This window comes from Apis cerana, linkage group LG7 (assembly GCF_029169275.1).
Source record: "Apis cerana isolate GH-2021 linkage group LG7, AcerK_1.0, whole genome shotgun sequence".
Classification (NCBI taxonomy): Eukaryota; Metazoa; Arthropoda; class Insecta; order Hymenoptera; family Apidae; genus Apis; species Apis cerana.
Window position 1 is genome coordinate 1,456,040 of NC_083858.1, and position 24,290 is coordinate 1,480,329.

The 24,290-nt window shown below is 36.4% G+C and overlaps 1 protein-coding gene across 6 annotated transcripts in view; it reads right to left on the minus strand.

Annotated features, from left to right (window-relative positions):
- LOC108002473 (IQ motif and SEC7 domain-containing protein 2) overlaps positions 1–24,290 on the minus strand; it is a 75,833-nt gene that overhangs the window by 23,498 nt on the left and 28,045 nt on the right. For 2 of the 6 annotated variants that reach the window (XM_062077558.1, XM_062077557.1), the window contains exon 1: positions 7,136–11,329. The exons of 3 other annotated variants lie outside the window; for them this stretch is intronic. In XM_062077558.1, coding sequence (XP_061933542.1) covers positions 7,136–7,185 — 50 coding nt within the window. In that variant the 5' untranslated portion in view covers positions 7,186–11,329. Of the gene's footprint in view, positions 1–7,135; positions 11,330–21,900; positions 22,037–24,290 lie in introns of those variants that run through there. One more of the 6 variants, XM_062077556.1, reaches the window with a different exon arrangement.

The window sequence follows — 24,290 nt, forward strand, 5'->3', positions numbered from 1 at the left end:
GTTTATCATTATATTTATATTGGATATAGTTTTGATATTTAAAAAAAAACAAGAATTCTTATTTAGAGTTGATTATTGCAAAATTTTGTTTTACGATTATAGGAATATATATGTAAAACATACATAGCGTAAAAGCCAATAAATAATTTTTAGCGAAGTGGCCATGAATATAATGGAAAATAATTTACTTTGTTATTTAGTAGTAGTAGCGTCTCACGAGCACGTTCACAATTCCTTTTTTTACGTCATCTTGGACACTTTCATTGAATTCGTATCTTCCAGTAATACTTTTTTAGTATATATCTCACGAGAAAAAATTAAGAATTGCTCTCCTTTTTTAATCTCATCATTATTACACACAAAAAGTTTGTCTCGATCTTTGAAATTTTTTCTTATTTCCATTTTCGTGACGATGCCACCAGTCATCAGCAGACTTTCTTCCCAACCGTACAACCCAGTTCTCCCAATTTAGTTAACTATGTTACAGAAACTATGTTATGCGCGGGTCACGCTCGTGCTCGATGCAAATTCACGCGTGGATCTTCGACGCTCGTGGCAAAAGTAAAAGTCAGGCAATGGGGAGAAAGCCTCGGTTATCTCCGCATGCTTAGACATCTACTCGAGAAAGAAAGAAAGAAAGAAAGAAAGAAAGAGAGAGAGAGAGAGAGAGAGAGAGAGAGATATTGTCGCCTGTTTGAGAAAGGTTAACCCATTTCGAAGGAAAGGTTCGATAGTGTTTCGCTCTCGAAATGCAATTAGGACATGCAAAGTGTGTTGTTTCATCTCGAAACGAATTTATGCGGGATGAGAAAGCACGATGAATTTTTAATCTGTGCAGTTGCGAAAAATTGAGAATTGTTAAAAATTTTAAGGGATTTCTGGAATCTAGGGATAAAATTGAAAAATTTTTCGAATATTTAGATATATGGTTATATTTTTATAATATAAGTTTATTGAAATGTGGGGTGATTTATTTGTTTATTCTAGGAATAAATAGGGGATTTAATAAAAAATTTGAATCAACTATTACAGTCATTTGTTCTGTGTTCAAACGTTTTATTAATCTTGGAGATTAATTCACGTTATTAGATTCACTTTAAAATATAAATATATTCTCGAATCTCAATCATCAAATATTATAATATATTCCAAATCATAATTATATATATACCCATAATGAATCAAATTTCTTACATGAAATGCGACTGGAAATTTATAAAAAATTAAATTTTCATATTCGTGGAAAAATCTCTACTGTTACATCAGCCTACGATTTCCAATCAAAAGAATACGTCTCGCTAAATCGATTATCCATACAGTCTTTTAAAATTATCGTAAAGAAACGATAGCCTCGAGAGAAGACAGATTGAGTATTCTAACGCATTTAATAACGCGTACTCTCGTGATACTTTCGATCGTTGTGGAATGTAGCGACGATTCTCATCGACATATTTCGACAGTCATCTCGATTAACCTTCTCAACGTCGCGGTCGTGAACACGAATTCGCAGATAGTATTTCGTGTACTATGTATAATGGAATCCGCAATAATTTCATTGGAATTGCTATTTCCTCATTAGTATTGGTAATATATTAACGCAAATGTAATCTCGTAACCGCTAACAAGCATTTCGTCGCGTAATTTGGGTCTTTTGATCTGCGTGGCACGGTAACATCGTTTTCCATAAAATTCCCTACATACACATTACATTACACATTAAAAATTTTATTATATATCGATTTAACGATTAGTTTAATCCATACTTTGATTATTTACACGTAAGATAAGTCACTTTATGTTTAATATAGATACAAGAAATTTAGAGGTTAGCTTTTGGTCAATGCCAGAGTTGGCCCTAATACTTCACAGTTTCACGATTTAGAATTACAAATAAATTTTCTTATATTTACGAGCACAACTTGTTCAATTATCGAAACGTCACTGTTGAATAGTTTTAAGAAATGTCGAGATATAATTATTTTCTTATTAAACATTCGTACGGATATATCGTGATCCAATTACATATCCCAAAATTTGAAATTAAATTTGCGAAACGAAAGATATAATCAAAAAAAAGTAAATAAGTAAATAAATCTTTCGAATCGTATTTCCACCAGAAGCTCTATCAATTCACCATTAAAATTATGAATCCAAATCCGATCGAAGAATCGAGAACGAATTTCGCCATGATGAAATCGTCATCGTTCAAGTTCACTTAGACGATACGTCACACTCTAATAAGAAGTCGAAGCCGCTCGTTGCTTCGATGTAGGCTAATAAGATCGCAGCACGCGATCTAAGAAAGCCCCCGTATAATATAATATAATCCAGGGTTTTTGCCCGTTTTAACCATCGGTTCGATCGTGACCAGTAGCGACATCACCCACCAGAACGCTGTTCACAGAATACGGGCGTTAGCCTCGGCGTGTGCAACTAACTTAACGAGTCATGGTAATACGATCCGGCGCAGAGAGAGAAAGAGAGAGAGAGAATTTCGGTTGTAAATCGTTTCATCATGGAAAGAGTTCGTATTTTAAATTTCACGACACTTTTCGCGACCCATGGATTTATTCATTTATCGTGCAAGTTTATGGAGAGAAATTACTCGATAGATCGAAAAGAGGTGAAAATTCGAAATTGAAATTGATATACGTATATTTTTAATTATTCTAGTCATTGGTATACGATATAAAAAAGGAAAATTGTTATTCTTCAGAGACTAAGAAGCCAAGTAATTGAAGTGATTTTTATCGAAGGCAAAAATTAATAATTTTAAACAACTTTTCGAACTATCGATTCTAACAATAAGAAATAAATTAACCTCTGGTTCAATTGGTAATTTCAACAAACTAATTTCCTACAATTTCCTTTGAATATTAAAATATTCTAATTGAATTGTTATCCGGAATAACAGAATGCTTTAACTTCGCGTTTATAAAAGGAACTAAGAGCTCGTTCTTTTAGTTTGCACAACTTCGATTTTCAGCATTCGGTTCCGGTTCGATGTGCCAGATCCATAGAAATGTATCTCCATGGAGGGAAGGGGGAAAAAAAAACGGTGAAACGGCTTTTTCTTAACGCTTTTATCATCGTCCAACAACGAACGTTCATCGGAAGGAAAGGTAAAAGCGATGCAGGATAAAACGCTTGAAAAGGAATATCTAATTGCCCCTTTTGATTTCTGACGAAGAGATATGCGCGATTCGACAAATATGGAAACGCGAGGATCACTTTTCGCCATGTTCAGCCGAATCAAGATGAACTGAACGGGTTAAAATAAAAACTTGGATCCTCGGCCATGATAAATTCGTAATTCTTGGAAATTCGTTGCTCGTTTCTAAATTTAGATTTTTATTTTTATATTTTTTATTTCTTATAATTTGTATCGAGTTTTGGTTCGGATAATTGGATCGTATGGATTATATACAGAATTTCAAGGAATCGTTGACGAGTTGAACGAGAAGATTTTCTATTTATACGAATTAATCAACAAGTATTATTTCCCTCCCAATGTCGTTTTCATGTTGCGTTCTTTTTCCACCGGTTTTCCACACAACTATAGTTTGCGAAAGTCTACAAGTGAGTCATCGACTCATTTGTCTCTGAGCATTTCTGCAACTCAACTTCTGAAACGACTCTACGCTTTAAAATCCTATTACCTCCTTATTTACCTTGCGGTTAATCTCTTTAACCGATATAATTTTCCCTCGCGGATTTTATGCTTCTAAAAGAATTTTTTTTTTTTGCCACGGTTCATTGTATTTATTATCTGATCAAATTATTTCAATACAATGGAATTTTACTCGATTTAGATAAAATTATGAAGCGTAGATTGAATTCGTTATAGATTTTTCCTTTCTTCGTTTTTTCATTCTTTTTTTTATTTAAGAATCACTTCAAATAATTGAAGATATTTCGCTTGATATTTTTAATAGAAAAATAATTTTTACTTTTGATTTTGGAAGCATAAAAAATATTTTATTTATGCAATAAAGTTTTTCTCTTATTTTCCTTTTATTCGTGAATTATTATATATATTTCCTTAAAAAAATCATTCTTTTAAAAGATTTCTCATAAAGAAAAAAAGAAAAATAGCAGAAACGCTGAGAAACCAGAGATAAAGGATCAGAGACGCGAGCAACGTTTAAAACGAAAGCAACGGACTCGATTGTTGCATCGTGTCCGAGGCTGTTCTCAAGGAAAAACGAAGAGATCGCGTCATCGATGCTCGCTGAATAATCGTATGCGCAACTCCTTAGCTGTTCTACCGTTTTCTTCACGAACCATGCACGATTACTGTTATTATTAGTTTTTTCACACAAATTTATCGAAATTTTCCTATTCGAATTTTGCAAATACTTCTTCAAAAACTTGCTATCAACGCTTGTATAATCCAAGTCAACATTATATCCGAAATTCGACGTTCAATCCAACCTCGACTTTCGATTTAAATTCAAAATTAAAGATCTTTGCAAATTTTAATTTAAAGCTACGGGACGAAAAACGATTCAGAATTCTAAAATTCTCGAATAAAGAGATATCTTGAGACCGTATTCAAATCGCAATTTATTGCAAGCAATATATGGTCGAAGAAAAAAAAAAATAACAAAGATAGATAGGCTTCGATAATTCGAAGAGATACTAAATTATCAATTCACATTTAATAATCTCTGAATACTCGAGACGATCAATTTTCCTTCGACTGTTTCACATATTTTTATTCCCACACGATGTATTATTACACGGTCATTTTCCAAAGCTAGCCGCTTATCTAAATCAATATTTTTATTCAATAAGCTATAAAAGCTACCACGATCGTATTTTAATTCCTTCGTGATAAATTTACCAAAGTAAATACAATGCTCATCTATAGGAATCCTTTCGAACTATTCGTTCCTACTCGTTTCGTCGTATCGAAAAAAATATACATTGATTTAAATATCCCGCATTTTTCCACCAAGCAAATATTCGATTATATATCATGGCCTGTTAATTCCTCTCGATTCGAAGCTCGATCGAGCGGAAATCGAGAATGGTATCGACAGAAGTGACGATTAGAAGGAGGATCGGCCATCCGTCGACTTTCACTGAGCCGTCGATCCCATCGGTTAAGTCCAGCCGAGCGAATTTCATCGTTCGAAAAGTGGCATTCCTTCTGACACGAATTTGGACGCATCGACACCTATTTTGTGAACGGTACTGTACACCGAGTCCCCGCCTAACGGTATATTACCAGCAATGCTATCCGTACACTCGCTTCGTTTCCACGCCACGTGTTCGATGCGTGTATAGACCGCCTGTTAACACAGTTATCGCATTTTGTTATCGATAACGCTTCCTCCTCGTAGTTGTTCTTCTTTATCCTGTTTTCCGCGACGGTATTGGAAAAGGTATTCGTGTATTTTCATCCGATAGCGATGTGGCTCGTCGAATCGAAAAATTCGAGGAGATATATTACGTTCGAAGTTTGAGAAGCGATGAATCTTAGAATTTCGAGAAGAAGGAATTCGAAAAATCACGCGAGAATATTGTATATGGAATAAATACAATTTTTCGATTCAGTACGGCGTTGAATGAATGAATTATGTATGTTATGGAAAACGCGTTTTGTAATTTAATTTACGAGACAATTTTGCGATCGATATTGCGAAAGAAATAGGTCAATGAAATATATAGAAGGGATTACAAGTTGGATGTGTTTTCACCAGATCGAGCCACGTTAAAATTCGAGAAATTATAAAATTCTTCTCGCTATATATATATATATATATATATATATAAAATCTATAAATCAACGATTCTCGTCGAAAATGATTTATTTTCAATTCAAAAGAAGGGACGAAAAACAAGCAACTATTCGTTCGAGCGACGATTAAGATCGAGAGAGAAAGAGAGAGAAAAAGAAAAGAAAAAAATGGCCGCCCACTTTCTAATCCTATGGTCACAACGGTTCGAAAAACAGGAACGAGGAACGAGGGAATGATGAAGCGTGAAACGCATGGAACTAAGAAGAACGAGTCCGACTCTTTGTCCTCTCGTTTCTATGTTTCACGCCGCGTTTCGCGCGACTAATTCCCTCGTAAACGTCGGTTATAATTCGGGACCACCGTGGAAAACCACGTTCCTATATTCCCCGCTATCTCCTCGTCCAAGAAAAATAAATAAATTTTATACGTGACACGATTATTGGAACGAGATTCTCGTAACGTAACGGGCCTCCATTTTTCCATCGATCCCGCATTTTTATAACTTTGCGTTAAAAGTTAATAATTAGAAAGCGTGATTTTTTTTCTTTTTTCCACAAGTCTCCACGCGACTCGCAACGAGTACAAAGAGTGTGCATTTTCAACACGTGGAAAGTGTATTAAAGAGGGAAAAGAAATATTTTATTTCATCCATTGTGTCGTGACGCAATTAAACAATAATTGCGCGTCTTTGATGACCGAGCAAAATGTCAAACTGACATTTTGCGCAACGAAGGGGAAAAAAAGCGGTGTTCGATACTGCGCACGCGCGCGCGTGTGTGTGAAACTTGTGCAAAAAACGAGAAGCAAGAGTAGAAAAGAGATAAGCGGAAGAGGAAAAAAATCGATCGATCCGTCAAAGCTCGAACTTATTTCACTGGATATTTGTTAATTTTAGAAACGAATGATAATAAAAGAATTAAATTAATATATTCGAATGAAATACGGTAAAATAATATCCATAAGAATCGTATTTACGTGTGGAATATATATATTTATAATCAATACGACTTGCCATCTGAATTTCTAATCGTGTTTATTCGAACGCTGTCTCGTTTGGTCAGTGGTCGAACTGGTAAAACGAATTCGATTCGTCGAGACAACTACCAAGGCCATAAATAAATAGTAACACTAGACAGGCAAATAAACGTATAAAACTTCATCGAAACTAACTCATATTCTGAACTACACTCGAAATTCCCTAGACACACAAAAGTTATAAGAATAAGAATCAAATGTAAATTCGATAAATTTGTTTCTCGAAATTCCTCGCGAAGAAAGGGTCGCAACGAATTAAAAATAATACAAATTCGTATGACAAACTCGTTGAAGAAGTTTCGCGAGAAAAAAAGTCGTCGAATATTTCGTATACACGCGACGCGAGAATATACCTGCTGGTTGGTGTTTCCAAGTGACACGATTCCAAAGCCAATTTTGACATGCATCACCAAGTGACACTGATCACTAACACCGCACCGCGAACGATCGATGATGTACGAAAGAAAAGAGATGGAACAAGTCGGCGTTCCACGGAGTCGGCTTCCTCCACGCGAGTGAATTCGCGTTTTCGTTTCGAGGCGCATCACACGGGTCGCTCGAATAATTAGATTTTAACCGCGTTGGACAGTCTGCTGAATCGATGTCACCGCCGTGCCGACAGTCCGAAGCCTTATGACGCACGAGCCGTGAATATAATGCGCGTTATTATCGCGTAGTTATTATGGCCGCCACAGCCAATAAACGTGTCCGCCGCCCAATTTTCCGCCATTGATCACTGTATAATCGATTTCTTCCATGTTTCTTCCCTCCTCCTGTATTTCTCTTATTTATCTCCTATCCTTGTTCCCGGTTTCTTCGTTTCGTGTCTCGTTTTATCCCGCGCTTTCTTCCTTTCTTAATTTTTTGCCACAGCTTCTCCGGAATAATTCATTTCTCTCGCTCGTATCCCCGTCGTTTTATTTCAAAGCTTCGTTGCAATCGATCAAATTCTAAGGACTCTTGGGGAACTAATGAAACTTGGGGAATTACATATCGACGATTTGAGAATTTATGTAAATTTTCCTCTTCTTTTTCCTTTCTTTCTTTTTCTTTTTACACTCTTTTCAAAGAATGCTCGAAGTATTAATCGATAATCGGTTTATTGAACGTTCATTGCCAAGAGAGATTCCAGTAGAGAATGGAGAGTATCGAGCTACTTAAAGTTTCTCACGATGGATATATTTTGGTGAAAGCAAAGTATTTTCTAGCTTTGGCTCAAGTTTTTTTTTAAGAAAAAAAAACACACTGCCATTCAATTAACATTTATTTTAAGTAGCACTTTCTTCTATCAGCTATCTCATATTTCACCTGTTTACTTATATACTCGCTCGTTCAATTTTCGTATCCATCTATCTCATAACTCACAAACCTTCGCGCACTCGAAATCACTTTCTCGATAATCGAGACGGAAGAGACGATTTGCCAAAAAAAAAAAAAAAGAAAAAAAAACTTCGCTTCGACGATTTCACTGAAAAAATTTCAACCGTCTCCTCCCCTCATAGATCCACCCATTTGCTTTCTTTCTTTCACGTCCAACAACAACAACAAAATTCCATCCGTTCTCCCGATTATATAAAGACAATCGAACAGTCGCGTCGTAGCCCGCTGGCTATAGTTCCACCACGTACCACCATCTTCTTCTCCCCTCCCCTCTCACCCTCACCACATTTTACGCGCGTTTACAATTTTCATCGACGACGATCGATCGATCGAAATCAACAATCGATTCATCCTTCCCTTCTCTCCCCGTACACGAGATAGCCGACGATTAGTAATTTTTGTGATCGTGAATCGAGAGAGGAAAGAACGATGTGAAAGTCCGCGGCGTGCAACAAGTCTCCGTGTGTCCTTCCCTTCTCTCCCTCCCTCCTCGCTTTTCCCTCGATACGTTTGACTTTCCACGGATAAGCAACGCGAAAGCAAAACACGCTCGACACGATACCACCTATCCTTTGAACTTGGAATCGAGCTTTCGCCGCATCCTCGATTCCCACCGACCGGTTCTTCTTCCCTTCCTTCGAAACGATCGATCGAAGCTCGCCTCGCTTTCCATCCGATCTCTTCGGGCCGCGGTTCGCCTCCTCCCCCTCCCCCTCCTTCTCCTCCTCGAATTTTAGCCGAGATTTCGGTCACCACGCGATTTCCTTCACGGGGCCGCGCACTTCTTTTTTCCTCCCAAGGTCGGTGTTTTAATTCGAAAGATCGATGCGAATAATTCTTTCCAACTTTCGTTACTATTTACTCCCTGGCCTCGATTTCGAAAAATCCACACTACGCGCGTTAACACTCCCGCCGCCACTGTTAACCAACGATCACAGCCACGAGGTCCAATTTGCGCGCCGTGAATCGCGTGTGTCCATCGGTGGCCGCGGCGAAATCGCAATGTTTACAGGAGGCGTTTAAAAGGAGGAGGGCTGGCGCCATCGAGTGCGCGCGCGGAGCAACGAGACACGCGATGTCGCGGTTGTTCGCGGTTTCAGGTTGACTGGCTCGGTTCGCTCGCCGCAACTCGCTTCGATGTTCGCCGTGAAACCGACGACGAACGGCTGCACCCCACCTCGATGGACGCGACGTGACGTGGGTCTTGCGTCGCTCTACCGGCTCTCCCGTCTCTTCTCGAAAATTCTCCTCTTTTATTTTCCTTTCTTTCCTCTTTTAATAAAGTTCGCGATGAAACGTGAAAATTTGCCATTTTCAAGACCGATATAGCCGTATCGCGATCTCCTCGAACGAGATCTTCGGTTCGGTTTGCTTGGAGGTGTTTGGATTTCGAGAGCGATGATTTTGTATTGTACGTAGAAAGTTGGAATAACATATTTTCGATTCCAACTGTCTTACGCGTATTCGATGATTGAACAAAGAAGCAACTTCATTAGTTGTCGAAATTCAAATATTTCAGGATATTTCTATTACGAAAAATATATAATCCTGGTTCTTCGAAGAGATCGGTTCTGAATGTATTTACCTTGAATGCATCGAAAGAATGACTGTTGCGCGATGCCTTTTGATTTTTCTTTTTTTAGAGAAAGAGAAAAAAGAGTCACGTGAATTTAAATGAGCAAAACACGGAAGCTGGAATATTACCGCTAAAATTTGCATAACACTGATCGATGTCACCGATGTTTCATTTCCGCGACGCGACAACAATCCTGTCGCTACAATGCTTTTACAAAACGCGTTGCCAAATTTTTTTTATCGTGTTATTCCATATACGCTTCATATCATATCAAATACGCACAATCGCACAATTTCTATAAAACCGAGCTTCGAATTTCTCATTTCGAATCACGATTTCACCTTCACGTCTTCCGATTCCAACGATGATCGAATCTCATCGCATTTTTCTTCCTCAATTTCATCGATATCGTTCACTAATCGTTCACAAACTCGTTCAATTGCGATAACGGTACCCGCACCATTCGAATGCAAATCGCAGTAGAAACGATCCCCTCTTTAAAAGCCATAACGCTTTTTTCCACGCACGATTGTCGTCGCATACAGTCGGTCGAATAGAGATCGAAACGGGATGTCCACGTAGAGAATTCGAGCGTGAAGCCGTTTAACAATGAGCGAAAGTTTCGAAAGCAAATGGGAAAGAAGCGGGTTGTCGCCGCCTCTCCAACCGAGCATCCGAACGCCAACTCTTATCCTCGATCTCGTTTCCCCTTCGTTATCGCGCACGAACTTCCGCATTAAATCCTGTCATCTCCCATCCATCGAATCCTCTCTTTCTTTTGTTTTTTTGGACGCGATAAACGATTCGTCGATCGAAAGAATTGGTTCGTATTTGTTTAGACACGATAAAAGTATGCTTATCCTTGATAATGTTCTTTTTCGTTATAATTGGTGTTAAATGCATGGTGTAAGTAGGATAAATACGTTGTTGATATATATATTATTGTACTAGAATCATAAATTTACAAGGGTTATACACTGCAAGTCGACTTTCTATCTTTATTTCTCCGTGGAGGAAACACGGTATAGGTTAACTTAGCTTTATCGAATTCAGATTCTCTATTTCTTTAATTCAAAGGAAAAGCAATTAAATTTCTTTACTTAGCTGAATTAAGAACGAATGTGCGTCAGATAATAAAACGGAGAAAGTGTATAGAAATTAATTTTCGAAATTATTATAAGAACGTCTGGGATACATTTCTCGATTGCAAAGGTTAACCTCAAATATTAAGACGTATTTACAAGGTAACGGGCAAGATAATTTTTTTCAACTTTTTTCATTCCAATTACAACAAAGAGAATCACGCAATTACAAGCAATCGACGAAAAGAAGAAAAATGTTCAAAGTTACATCTAAAATTAGCTATTTCCACAATCAGATAACGAATCGATGAAAATATCGTAGGAGATAACTCGTTAAAACCGATCGAAAAAAATATTTCTTTCCTCTCTTCAACTCGAATATTCCGTCTCGAACGAGAGAAAGGATAAAGGAGAGGTAGTTTCCACGCCTTTTCGACACCAAATTCACAAAACCGACGACACGTACGTCAAGAGGCTTAACGCATAACCTCGCACGTTGCTTCAGCTTCCATCCGGTTGGTGGCGCGCCCCCAAGGGGGCTATTCGTTAACAAAGTTTACTCGTGCCATGGCCGCGAGCGGAAAATCAAACGTGCCGTCTCTCTGCCGCGAGTTCTTTACGTAACGAGTTCTGATTAGCTCGTACCAGGCGGAGACGGGCCATGACGGGAAGAAATGCCAAGGAGCGTTTCGCGAATCGCACACCGAGATTAAGAGGATCGAGGGTCAAGACGCGGTGAGGAGACAATGGGAAGAGGCGTTTAATACATCGGTATCAAGGTTGAAAATTCATCATCATGATGGATGGTTAGATGGATGAGGCTCGATGTATAATTTTGTTATCTCGTAAATTTCGAGGAAAAATTTCTTTTAAGTTTTAATTTCAGTTTGAATTTTCACAGTGCTTCTTTCCTTACAGTAGCGATTGTACGAATCGAAAACGAATTATTATTCGAAAATCGAATCGAACGATCGACTTCCAAATGAAAATTTCTTTTTTTTAGAATTAATAGATAATTTTCAAAAAAAAAAGGACAAAGTTTCGATAAGATCGATTTTACGCGTCGCATAATTCAACGAGTTGACTTTCGCTTTGAAATTAGAATGTCTGGAAGAGTGAGAGAGCTTGGCCTTTGCTCGAATGATCATTTGCATTCGTGGAGGTTAATGGATCGCGGCAGAAAAAGGAACTCGATACTATCCTTTCGATCTATCCGCTATAAAATACCGCTAGTGACTTTCGATTTGTTACTAAGCGCTTATTAAATTCTATTATTTTTTTCTTTCCTCTCTTTTTTCACTTTCATCATTTCTTTACGTATAACGTATTCTTCGAGATTTGCACTTATACGATCTGGCAATTTCTTTTTTTCTATAGTATTTGTTTGTAATAAAACTTTCGTTTTCATTAAAAAAAAAATTATGAAAGCTACCATTAAATTTTTATTACAGTTCAGTGATATTATATCTATCACTGAATGCAGAGCAACTATCTGATAATTTATTTGTCCAATAAATGTTTAAGTGACATTCTATTATTTCTTTGTATATTCGATAAAACATGCACGATTTATTATTGATCGAGGTTCAAAAAAAATTAAAATTTATATAGTTTTTCATTCCACTCTTCGATTAAATAGAAAGAAAATTTTAAAATCTGAAACATAGGTCAATTTCTAAATTAATCCCTATATAAATTCGTACGAATCATTGATGTCGACGTCTCGAGTCGAGAGAGGAATGATCCCGATGGCGCCGTCTAAAAATCAAAGTACACGCTGTCTTGGTACCAATTTCAGCGAATAAAACAGCCCCTTAATTGATCTCATTGAGTTTGTTTAAGAAACCAAGTTAATTTAATTTTCGTTCGCGATGGGTGACGCGATTCCACGTTGGTTTTATTTTCTCACGAATATTCCTCTAAGAAATTTGATTTATTAATCCAGTTAACCTTTCCGCGAAATCTCAAAATCTTGAAACAAATACTCGATGAATGCGAACGAAGTTTATATAATTCTTATATTCAAATCTTACGATTTTATATTTATATTTAAAATAAATTTTTCTTTTTCTTTAAAAAAAAAATATACGTTTTATACGTTATATACGTTTCCAAATTAAATGAAATACCGATTAGAATTCTGAACAAAATTAAAAACATAATTGTATATCTTAACCTTATTTCGTTACTACGGGCGACTATAATCGTTCTCTATAAGATGCAGCGTATCGTACGTATAACGATTGAAGTTATTGTACATCGAGTATCTTTCTTTGGAAATGTAGCATTTGTTTCTCGCGAGATTTCTCGATAATAAAAATCACAAAAAAAATGCCGTAAACGCGACCACTGACGATCTTTCTTAAATAATTATCCGTAGACAAAAGGTTAAAAAGTTTCGTGGAGTATGGAAAGATGAGATCTAACCTAACAAACGCACCTAACTCCATCTATAACTCGATCCATATTAATATTACTTCGTGTAACATGAAGGATAGATTCGGACGAAACTCATCGAGCGAGTGAAAATTAAAAAGCTTTTCGAGAAATTGGAAAATTCTTCTGTTCGAAGCCGTACTTGCTCCCTTCCTTCTTTTAATCCTTTGCACGCTCGACAAAGGAGGAAAGCGGAATGAAAAAAGGGGAGACCGATGGGGAAGAATGATTCGTTCTCGTGCGCAATGGAATCGAGGTCGTGGTACGCGAGCTGTGAAACGAGCTTTAAGGCGCAACGATCGCAACGAGCGTGTCGTCGTCGTGGTAATTGAGAAACCTAGATGGGGAGGGGATGGGCAGGGGTAACACCTCTCTCGTCGAACGAATGCAATATTGCGCGCGCACGGCGTGGGGAGGGGGAAGGGAGAAGTAGCCGTGGTGGATCGAGCGCGGATAAATCGAACGCGGTTTCACTCGATTTCTCGAGTTGTTGGGAAAGAGAAAAAAAAAAAAGAAAAAATGAATGAATGAATGAGTGAACCGATGAATGAAATACCTGGATGAGAGTATCCTTCGAACGAATTCATATTTCGAATTTCTTTCTCCAAGTAAACCCGATCTTCACTCTCGATTTCGAGTAATTTGTTATATGTTGTCGTATCTCGTGCGATATTCGCGTAGAAAATTATTCATACAAAGATAAGATATATTTGCGCGAAAATATAAATTCGAGTTTGCATTCGAGGAAACAAAAAACTACTTGTTGAAAAATTCGAAATAATTTTTTCGAGTTATTGTTAAATGTTATTCCTGTAGAAACGAATACAAAATATCTCGTCGATCCTGCGATAATTGGACATTCATACGGGATTCGACGACAGAATTGTCGTGGCCGGAATTGAAAAACAACTTTGTTATTACAAACGAAACGTTTCGTCTCGGTATCGATGGTCGGCCAATTTTCCAGATTGCGCGGACGATGAACGGTGTGATACGGGGAAAAGGGTATCTCGGGCACGATTGCAATCGAAACGAAACGATTTCCCCGCGCGTTGGAAGAAAAATCCATCGTTGTCACGGCACGAGCGGCACGCACGTTCAGAGCTCGTTCCAACGTCACGTGGCCACGTGTGGTGAAAGTTGCAGAAACGTGGAAAACTGGCCAATGACGATAATAGCGCGCAATTTCCGGACCGCCTACGGATCCACTGCACTGCATATTCCCTGAAACGAAAACCCTTTCACGCGGGATTAATAAACGCTCGACTCTCTATCGAGACAAAAACGCGTGTTTTAATTCGGATGCGACGAATTATATTTATTTTGTTTGAACTTGGATGTTAATAATCGTTTTTCTTTACATTTAAATTTTCGAATATTAATCGAAACGAAATTCGATTCGAAAATTTAATTTCGTAAAATGGAGAAATAATATTTGAAGATATTTCGCGCAAGATTCGAAGTTTCCGAAGAAATATGAGCCAAGATATTCCCCGTGAAGTTGGCGCAAAGTCAACTTTCGACAATTTTAGCCAGCCACGGTTTCTCTTCCCTTATTCTCTTTTCATATGAAAATAGAGAGCACCGTTAGAGACTTGCCGGTCGACAATGATCGTTCCCCGATCGGAAGTTGAAAATTCTTGCTATTAATATTAATATTAATATTAATATTAATATAATATTGCCTGAGAATTCAGACTCTGTTGGTCTTAATTGGTAATTGACTCTCGAATATCCATTAGAAAGGAAAGAAACAAACAAAAGGGAGAAATGCGAAGGATAAAATACATTTCAAGAGAGAAAATTGCAATGTTGAAGTAGAGTTTCACGGCATGCGTAATAAACGTTTGTTTAACCCTGAACTCTTTGTAGGCCATAGTTTTTTCTATTCGATGATTTAAAGAACGTCGATGAAATTTACTTTTTCGGATCGATTATCGAAGATAATTTTCGAAAAAATGGAAACGATTATTTGATATATTAGATTCTTTCAATTCGAGAATCCAAAAGAACGAAAAAAAAAATACTGTTAAACAGATCCACATAACAAAAGTATCGAAAACAAATACTTATTTCATCGATAATAATAATAATAATAAACTGCATTATCGGATTATCGCCGTTTCTAAAAAAATTGAAATAAGAAGGAAATATTCAATAAATAAAATCATATTTTTCCTTTCTAAAACCGCTGATCTGATCAATTGCTCCTCTTTCTTTTTTTACAATTACATAAAAATAAATCTCTGATTTCGTATCCATTTAATTTAATAATTACACACGCGCACACGCACGCACTAAAATCGAAGGCCAATCGATTATTATTTCGTAATGTGAATTAATTACACAAATTCGAAATATCCGGTGGATTTAATGAAACATAACAGCGCGCTGTAAAAGCACTTTCTCTTCCTGTTCCACATTAATCGGTTTACTCTTATGACACGGGGTTTTAATCCGCGAATAAGATATCAACGTGTAAACAAATATTATGCGTGACGTAAATGGAGGAAGGCGAACGAGGGACGTGATAAAAATTTTAATCGATTGGACGGAATATGAATCAATCCGGAAGTTTCGTTAATTCTTCATCGACCTGTCGATGTAATATTTCTCTCTTTTTTTATTTCATTTTATTATTATTTAAAGCGGCGATAATCGAGGGAATTAAAGGGGGAGAGATAATTAAATAATTGAAAGTTTCGAGAATGTTTCAAACGTTCCGATTGTTTTTAATTAAGCATTTAAACAATTTGATGAGCGTTTTCTAACGATTCCACGTCTCTCTTCGTAATTTTTTTATAATCAAATTCCAAAACTTATGGTTAATTCTACAATTATATATTTGCGTAAGCTAATCATTATGCGAGAATGACGTCACAACTTCGCAAAAGTGTGTCTTTCAATGTGCTATCTGCTTGAGTATCGGTGATAAAATTTAAAAAAAAATTAGATTACATCTCTGGAAAGATTGTAATCTGTGTTAAATATCGATCCAAGGATTTGATGGAATTTGATCTGATATGAAAAAAAGTCGATCGAATCGTTAAATTTGATCAATTTTAAATAGCAATCGATTATCTCTGGTAAAATTAATATTAATTCTAGCATGGAATAATTTTGTTTAATAATACTCCCATTGAAGATATAACTCGATAAATGCGCGATGAACTGTACTCCCACGGGCGTAACGATGTTAACAAGCCTCGATTCACTTTGGCCTTCTACGCGACACAAGTTAAAGACAATCGCATCGTGGTTTCCGGAACCCATCGATTATTTTCGCGGTAATTCAACACTAAATTGGCAAATCTTGCGAATGGTCACGTAAATTGGAATTTCCAATTTTTTATATCTCTTTTATTATCCTCTCAGTTCCAACAAATAAAAGTAATTTTAATATTTTGAAGAAAACTTTAATTTCAAATTAAGAAACGAAGAGGTATAATTTTTTTCTTTTTAAGAAATTAGTTTTAAAATTTTGTAACGATATATATATATATATACGTATATTTAATAATTCCCGAGAAAAAGTTTTAACGTAATAATTGAATGAAATAAGAATCAGGGATGATATCTCTTGTGATTCTGAATGAAATTTATTTAACGATAAAAAGAAATACTAGTGAAATTTATAGAACGATAACAAGATTGAATTTCCCGCCAGTAGCAGCCTGGTCAATAAAATAACACGCTCGAGGAACAATCGTTTTCAATCGTAACCTAGGCTACTTTCTAGTGAAACACGGATATCGATAATTCTATCCTCGATTCTTGCTGACACACGCCTCGAACGGAAGAACGCGGCGTTTCTCGTTACGCTAATAAAACTCGACCGGAAAGTCTATAATTTTTCTCGCCGATGTTCAAATTTTCTTGAAAATTTAAACATCTTTTTCCAATATCTCAATTTTTCTTGAAAAAATTTTGAAAAGGATCTAAATCGATTTTTATTTAAATTTGAAAATATTCTTCTTCCATAAAAATATATATATATATATATTATTATTATTATTACACGCTCGTATATACGAATACACCGAACGAAATAGAAATGAATAGAAAAAAAAATGTTCATAATCCTCGTTCCCAGTGTTTATACAACGATTTTAAATAGAATGTAATAATCGTTCGAAGGATTATTAATGAATGCCTTTAAAATAAATCACATGCATATCCCCGTTTCGCAAAATCCACAATCCACCAAAGCAATCGGGAACATTCGTTCCATTGATCGTTCAACGAAATCCAACCCTGAAATCATAAAACCTAAAGCCAATTGCCGAAACAGCTTCATAAAACTTTCACACCTCTTCTCATATCCATCTAACGCGCCATTATGAATCTTTCGATGATCGTAGCTGGGTATCATCGTTCTCCGATTTTATTCGCAGTTTCTCCTAACAATCTCGTAAAACATCAGGCAAATACAAGTAGCAATAAAACCCCGGATATATATGTTTAACAGAACGATAACCAACCAACGATCGTTCCACGAAGATTGCAGCTGTTTAAGGAAGAGAATTATCTCGCCTTCTGTCGCTCTGTTCACGCTCCCTTCTTCTTCGCCATTACACGCTACCAACGATGCTGCCACCACGCGCAAAATACAACAACCATTTTTCTCACGAGCGTTTATACGAGCTCCTCAAAATGCTGGTAACTTTGTATACGATGCCATTTCGTTCCTCCTCTCCCTCCTCCTTTCTTCGGTTTCAGGGAAAGAAGAAAGAATAAATTGAAATTTGGCGTTTAATTGATTTTGTGTTTGTGATCTAGGTTTTATTTTCTTTATGGATTTTTAAAGTTGGAATGGATGTATAAATTTGACAAACATTTTTCTAGGGGAAAAATTAGAAAATTCCTAGAGAAGAAATAAAATTTGTAATGTTTTTTTTTTTTTTAAATTGTTATTATACTTTTTCCTTTCTTATTTTCCATAAAATAATGAAATTTATATATCCTTGTTCGAGTGTGTACGGAAGAATATTTCATCGTTTAAAATATTTTCTTAACCTCGTAGTAATATTCGTAAAAAAGAATACTTCGATCTATAATCCAGTTGAACATCTGGAATCTAATGGATTTTACAACACGAGATTCTTATTTAAAACCGGATTGAAATGTGAAATGAAAAAAAAGATAGGATATAGTTATGTCTTAAATGGAGCAAACATAAGCTAGAATATAGTTGACTTGTTTAACCTATAACCTCAATATCATCGCTATAAAACATCCCAATATGAACCGCATAAATCAATGAAGAATATTCCTATTTGGTCGAGCAGTTAAATTTCTTCTCGTGGTAAGTAATGAAAATAACATTAAAAAGCTTATTATTATTACTTTTCTACGTAAAATCTTAATTTAATCCTAATTTTTATTACAATGTGTAACCTATTTATATCATTTTCCTATAATAATTTGTCTCGAGAAAAATTCTTATGAAGAAAATTCAACAATTATCATATATAGCATTTTATTTTTTCACAAAAAATTCTAATAATATAAAATTTTCGCGAAAATTTAAACCTAACCTAATCAATTTGTTCCAACAGGGAGGATAAACGAATCTCTGGGACTGCGAAAATTTTTAATCAAAAACAAAATTTACTATTTCACAATTTCACAATTTCACGATTCAACGACGTACCATTTTCACGATCGCTAAATTCAGCGTCCTTCTTCTCGCGTTAAAAAGTCAACAATTCGTTCGTTTATCGTAAGAGCGAACCACTTGCAAATCCAAATCCAATCAGCCACCTCCTTCAACACCCATGTTCCCCCGAGGCGAATCGAAATTCCCTAGGAAACCCTCCCAACGAATCGAACGACGGATTCGTGGAAACTCGAGCACGGCCGAGGAATCGAGTTTCGATTCCATCGACGAAATCGTGTAACGTGTTATCGATCGCGGCAACGTTGGCCGCGTTGTGACACGAATAAACTATCGCCGCCGTTTCCAACGAATCCGCGACTTTCTAGGACAGCGGTGTCTGGCGTGTCGTTCTTATAAACTCCCAGAGTCAAAACGCATTACGAATCGTCGTTTATCCCCTTTAATTCAAATATTGGAACGCGATAGCGGGAAGAATGTTAATGTCGTTGAAAAATTATAAATATGGTGAATTAGTAAATTAATGTATCTAATGCTGATAGATAGAGAATATGTGTGCTAGTTAGTTTTCGGTGAATAATATTTTATATGGAAATTTATTGGTACGTGTAATCGAGGATTATATTATCGTAAAATTTTATTGACAATAATATATATATGTATATATATGTACGGATATGGATTAAAAATTATTACTAGGCGATTTAGTTATTTTTTTTCTTTTTTTTTGTAAGTCGAGGACTATGAGAAAATTAGATATTGTTATATATATCGTACCATTTCCAATAATTTCGTTGCTAATTTTTTTTCAATAAAATATTTTGAGTTTATTAATTATGTAATATACACATATGCATATATATATATATATATACATACACACTTAAGTATTATTAAACACATAATTCGGCGGAAGTTTACTGCCGTCCATAAATAGGAGGAGTTTCAGTATGTTTTTCAGAATAACAGAGAAATAAATTTTGTAATTACGTGGAAAATAAAGTGAACAATATTATTAACCACTTTTACTATATAAAGGGACTTGCACACTTATCTGCTAAACATTTTATTATAAACGTATTTTAATAAAAATTATTATTTTATTAATATATCCATATCAAACCGAGTTTTCCTTTTTTCCCACAGAATTGTAACATCGTTTCATCGTGTTTCGTCCGTTCGCAGCACGGTGAATCGTAACGCGGTTGTGAATTGTAATATTCCCCTCTGCTCGCGTTTCCCCCGCGCTGTTTCGCGCCAAATAGACTCGAATACTCGCCGGTCTAACCTCATTGGTCGAAACAGGCTGTGGTGTCTTTCGTGGGAATTAAAAGGGTTGCCGTGTTACTTTACCAAGCGTGTTAATGAACCGTGAAACGATATATTTTATGATATATTTCCATGTTTTAAATGTTAATTACAAGTTACTTGGATTGTAACTTGGATTTTTCCAAGGTGAAAGAAAGAAAGAGAGAGAGAGAAAGGAAGGGAGGGGATCGAAGAATTGTTAATTTTAATACATCCATTAGATTACCAGGAAGTGTAATAATTGTATAATAATGTTGTGTTACGTTATATTTAAAAGGGATAACAACACTTGGATTTTTCACGCATTCGGTATTCCTCCTCTCGAAAACCAGGACCCAAGAATCGTTAATAAAATTGTAAAACGAAGAAAAATTTGTTTTCCATTTGTTACGTAAAAGAATGTAATAATTGCCCGATGAATATGCGACATTTTATAGCGTTACGAGAGATGAAATAAAATGGAGGTTGTGCATCGATTGAAAGAGGGTTGGCTCTCGGAGAGGCTAGCAAGAATTCGATATCGTTTTAATGGGCGACTCTTTTTTTCCTTCGATTCGATGAAAACTCGACAGTGCATACCTGCTTTCGTGTATCGTATTATGCAATGTTTCGAAGAAGCTTAAAAATAAAGATTTATAATATAGCAAGATACATTAAGATTTTTATAAAGATGTAAAAAAATAAAAAAAATATACCAACGTGCATGCTAATTCGCATGAATGCGAAAAGAAAATAAAGATAAGACATATCTTAAAGATTCGAGTGCTCAATTTCATATTTCAATACACGAATCTACTCTTCAACCTTCTAATTATATTTAACACACAGTCTCTCTTTCTCTCTCTCTCTCAGACCGAGCATGCTTTCAATTTTTGAAAAGTATTTATACAACTCATATCAGCTCATCAAATTATCAAATGCATTAATTTAGAAAATTAATTCGACGGGATTCATTAATGTAACGTTTACAATTGAAATAGAGTTTTTTTTATAATTAACTAACTGTGTCAATCGATTTTACGACTACTGCGTTGTAATGAGAATGGGCGAAAGAAATTCTCAACTTCAACAAGGGGAGAAAAAAAAAAAAAAAGAAAGATTCCTTAAAAGACGATTGTTAAAAAAAATTATAAATAATTATCGTAATTTACTTTCCAAATAAACGAACAAACCTCGAATTTCTATCCATTCTTACGTTAAATTAATATCGGTCCGTCGACACAGATGCATAATTACTGCAACTCGACGATATCAGAGCACGCCCTCTCTACGAGCGAAGCGTGGAAGCAATCTCTTATTAATAAACTCATTGCGGTTCGTAGTTGTTACTACTCACTTTATATGCTAATATCTTCAAAATTGGACAAAGTAGACACGCTTTTCCATAAGGATGATGCTTACCTGCAACAAACAAGAAGAATCGAATCAAAATTTCGTTATGGAAAATTAACTACGAAAAAAATCATATTTATAATATCAATCTTTTAAAATTCAAACATCGATCTTTGGTTCGATCTTTCGATTAAAGATCACAAAAACACTCGTCGAAAATAAATTTCACGTTTCTCGTTCCACAATCACAAGATACGCCTACTAATCCCTTTCGATTACGCTTGTGCATCGCACAATTATCCCCCTGTTCAACGATTAATTGAAACGAGATAACAACGCGATTCCTTGTCCTCGAAACTAAATAAGCCGTCACTTCGCCTCGTTTACCTGTATTTCCGCTGAAACACGTCCGGGAAGCACATGATACCCAGAATATCCCCTATACCCGGAAACCCATTGATCGATCGAAAGCACGACATGCAAACAGAAAAAAAAAAAAAATACCGAACAGAAAATTAAAAAAAGGAGAAAGGAGGATGAACAAGAGGGAAAGAGAACGACGAAGCGCGCGACGACGTTCGCGAGAATGTCTACGTGTTATGAATGTAAGAAAAGAAAAATATATATATATATATATATACGTGTGTGTGTGGAAAAAAGAAAAAAAAGTCGCGCTGCTTTATCTTATCTTTATCGTCTCGCGATATATTGGTCTCGCGGAGAAAAAGCCGATTCAGCGTTTCACGTGTAACGTGGAAGCAAGGCCTGCGATCTCGATGATTAGTGTTTCGATGGCGGCCGTTCCAGTAGTTTCAAAATGAAGAAGTTTATCGAAGGTGTTGCGATTCTTGCGCAAGTTTGGATGCGCGTTCGATGATAAAAGATTATTTATCCGGAGTTTTGGGGAATTTTGTTATTATCCGATTCGTAACGAGAGAAATTTGTTGCTTTGGATATCGAAAAACTTCATTCGAAGAAAGGATTGAACAATTGCAGTTTCGACAAAGGGAAGATCGAGAAAAATCGATATCTTACGAGACGGAGCTCTGGTTTTATTATACGGAAAAAAGTACTGGAGCATTCTTTGATAAATGAAATCACGCCTCCCAATGATTCATCGCCTCGTTGGGGAACGATATTATTTTTAACACAATCGTATCGATAGACGAATCACGCCCCTCGATTGATCTTCCTCCTCCCACTTTACGCTGTGTCATCTCCAACACTTCATTCTCCAAAATTCGAGTTTTCGATGCTGCCTCGAAAAATGAGGAAACAAGAGAATCATAATAATTGTGGCACGGATTATCGACGACATTGGAGGGAAGAAGGAAGGAAGGAAAATGGATAATTGGCGAGTACTTGAGAGATAAGGTTGCTCGTTTGACGGGGAAGCGCGCAGCAGCGTTGTGCAGTACAAAATTATATATGTTGCGCGAGGGTGGTACGCACGTTATTAAAGCCCTCTCTCCTCCGTCGATCAATATTACGCCACCCATGCCGCGTACCACTGTCTCTCCTCGATTTGTTTCCCGTCAGCCTCCTTCCTGCGCGACTGCTCTCCCCGTTTCCCCCCTCCCCGCCCCCCTGATTCCGGTCAAATCGGTTCGTGCATTCCAATCACAAATGTCGTAAACCACTTATGGATTATTTCCTTTTATGCTTTTCGTTTCGATCGAAAAAGGAAGAAAAATAGTCGCTTCGATTTTTTTCTATCATTTGATTCAACGAGATTTTCTTTTTTAATCGAAGCCTATCTCGATATATAAAATGATGAAAATAATTATGTACGTTACATTGGATGGGAAGTCGTTGCTTCTTTTCTTTCACTCGTTTCTTTGAATCTAGATTTTGCACAGTGTTTGTATGCTGTTGCATTTATACAGAGAGTGCCTCCAGTACTCCAACTAACTGTTTCGTCGAAAAAAGGGGGGAGTTGTCAAAAAAAAAAATAATAAAGGAAAACAAACGTACGCCCGAGAGAATTTGCAAGCAAAAATTTAATTCTGCGAACGCCTCCGGCCACGAGTCTGTAAAACGAAAATATCGGAATTACTTCTATAATTCCTTTACGGTTTCGATACGCGTTCATATTAAAATAACTGGGAAATAAAGATCGATTCGAGGGCTTTGCTTGATTTTTCAAACTCGAATCAAAAAACCATTTCCCATAGTTGGAAAATGTATACGAATATTATATTCGTAGACATCGAAAAATCGGGTTCAATAAATTCTAGAATTTGGAAATGTGATAAGAATCCTGTTAAATATAAATTATCAGATGCATCGTTGTCGCCAAATTTCGTACATCTTTCGTATATTTCATAACGAATCCTCTTTTCTTCGACCGATCGATAAAATTCGTTTCACGAAACAACTAGAACAAGATAAAAAGGGATCGAATCTTCATTCTCAAGCAGGAAACGTAAAAATAAAAATCATAGTGGAAACATTTAATATTGAAAACGCAAGTTTCGAAAGACTGGGATCGAGTTTTTCCAACGATATTTTTCAAACACGCGGCGTTTTCAGAGAGCGCAATTAGAAGGCGTAGCTCTTTCCAAGCCACTTATTTCCCCGTGGAAACGTGGCGGGGGAATAAAAATGCACGTATCGAAGGGTATGTGTGTGTGTGTGTGTGTGAGTGTGCAGTCGAAGCGATGGCGAATGATTCGAGGGGACAGAATCGCAGACGGATGGGGTCGGAAAAAGGAGCAGCCAAAAATCAATAGCGCCGTTCCTGGAACTTCTTGTCCGCGCGTTTCCCGATTACGAGA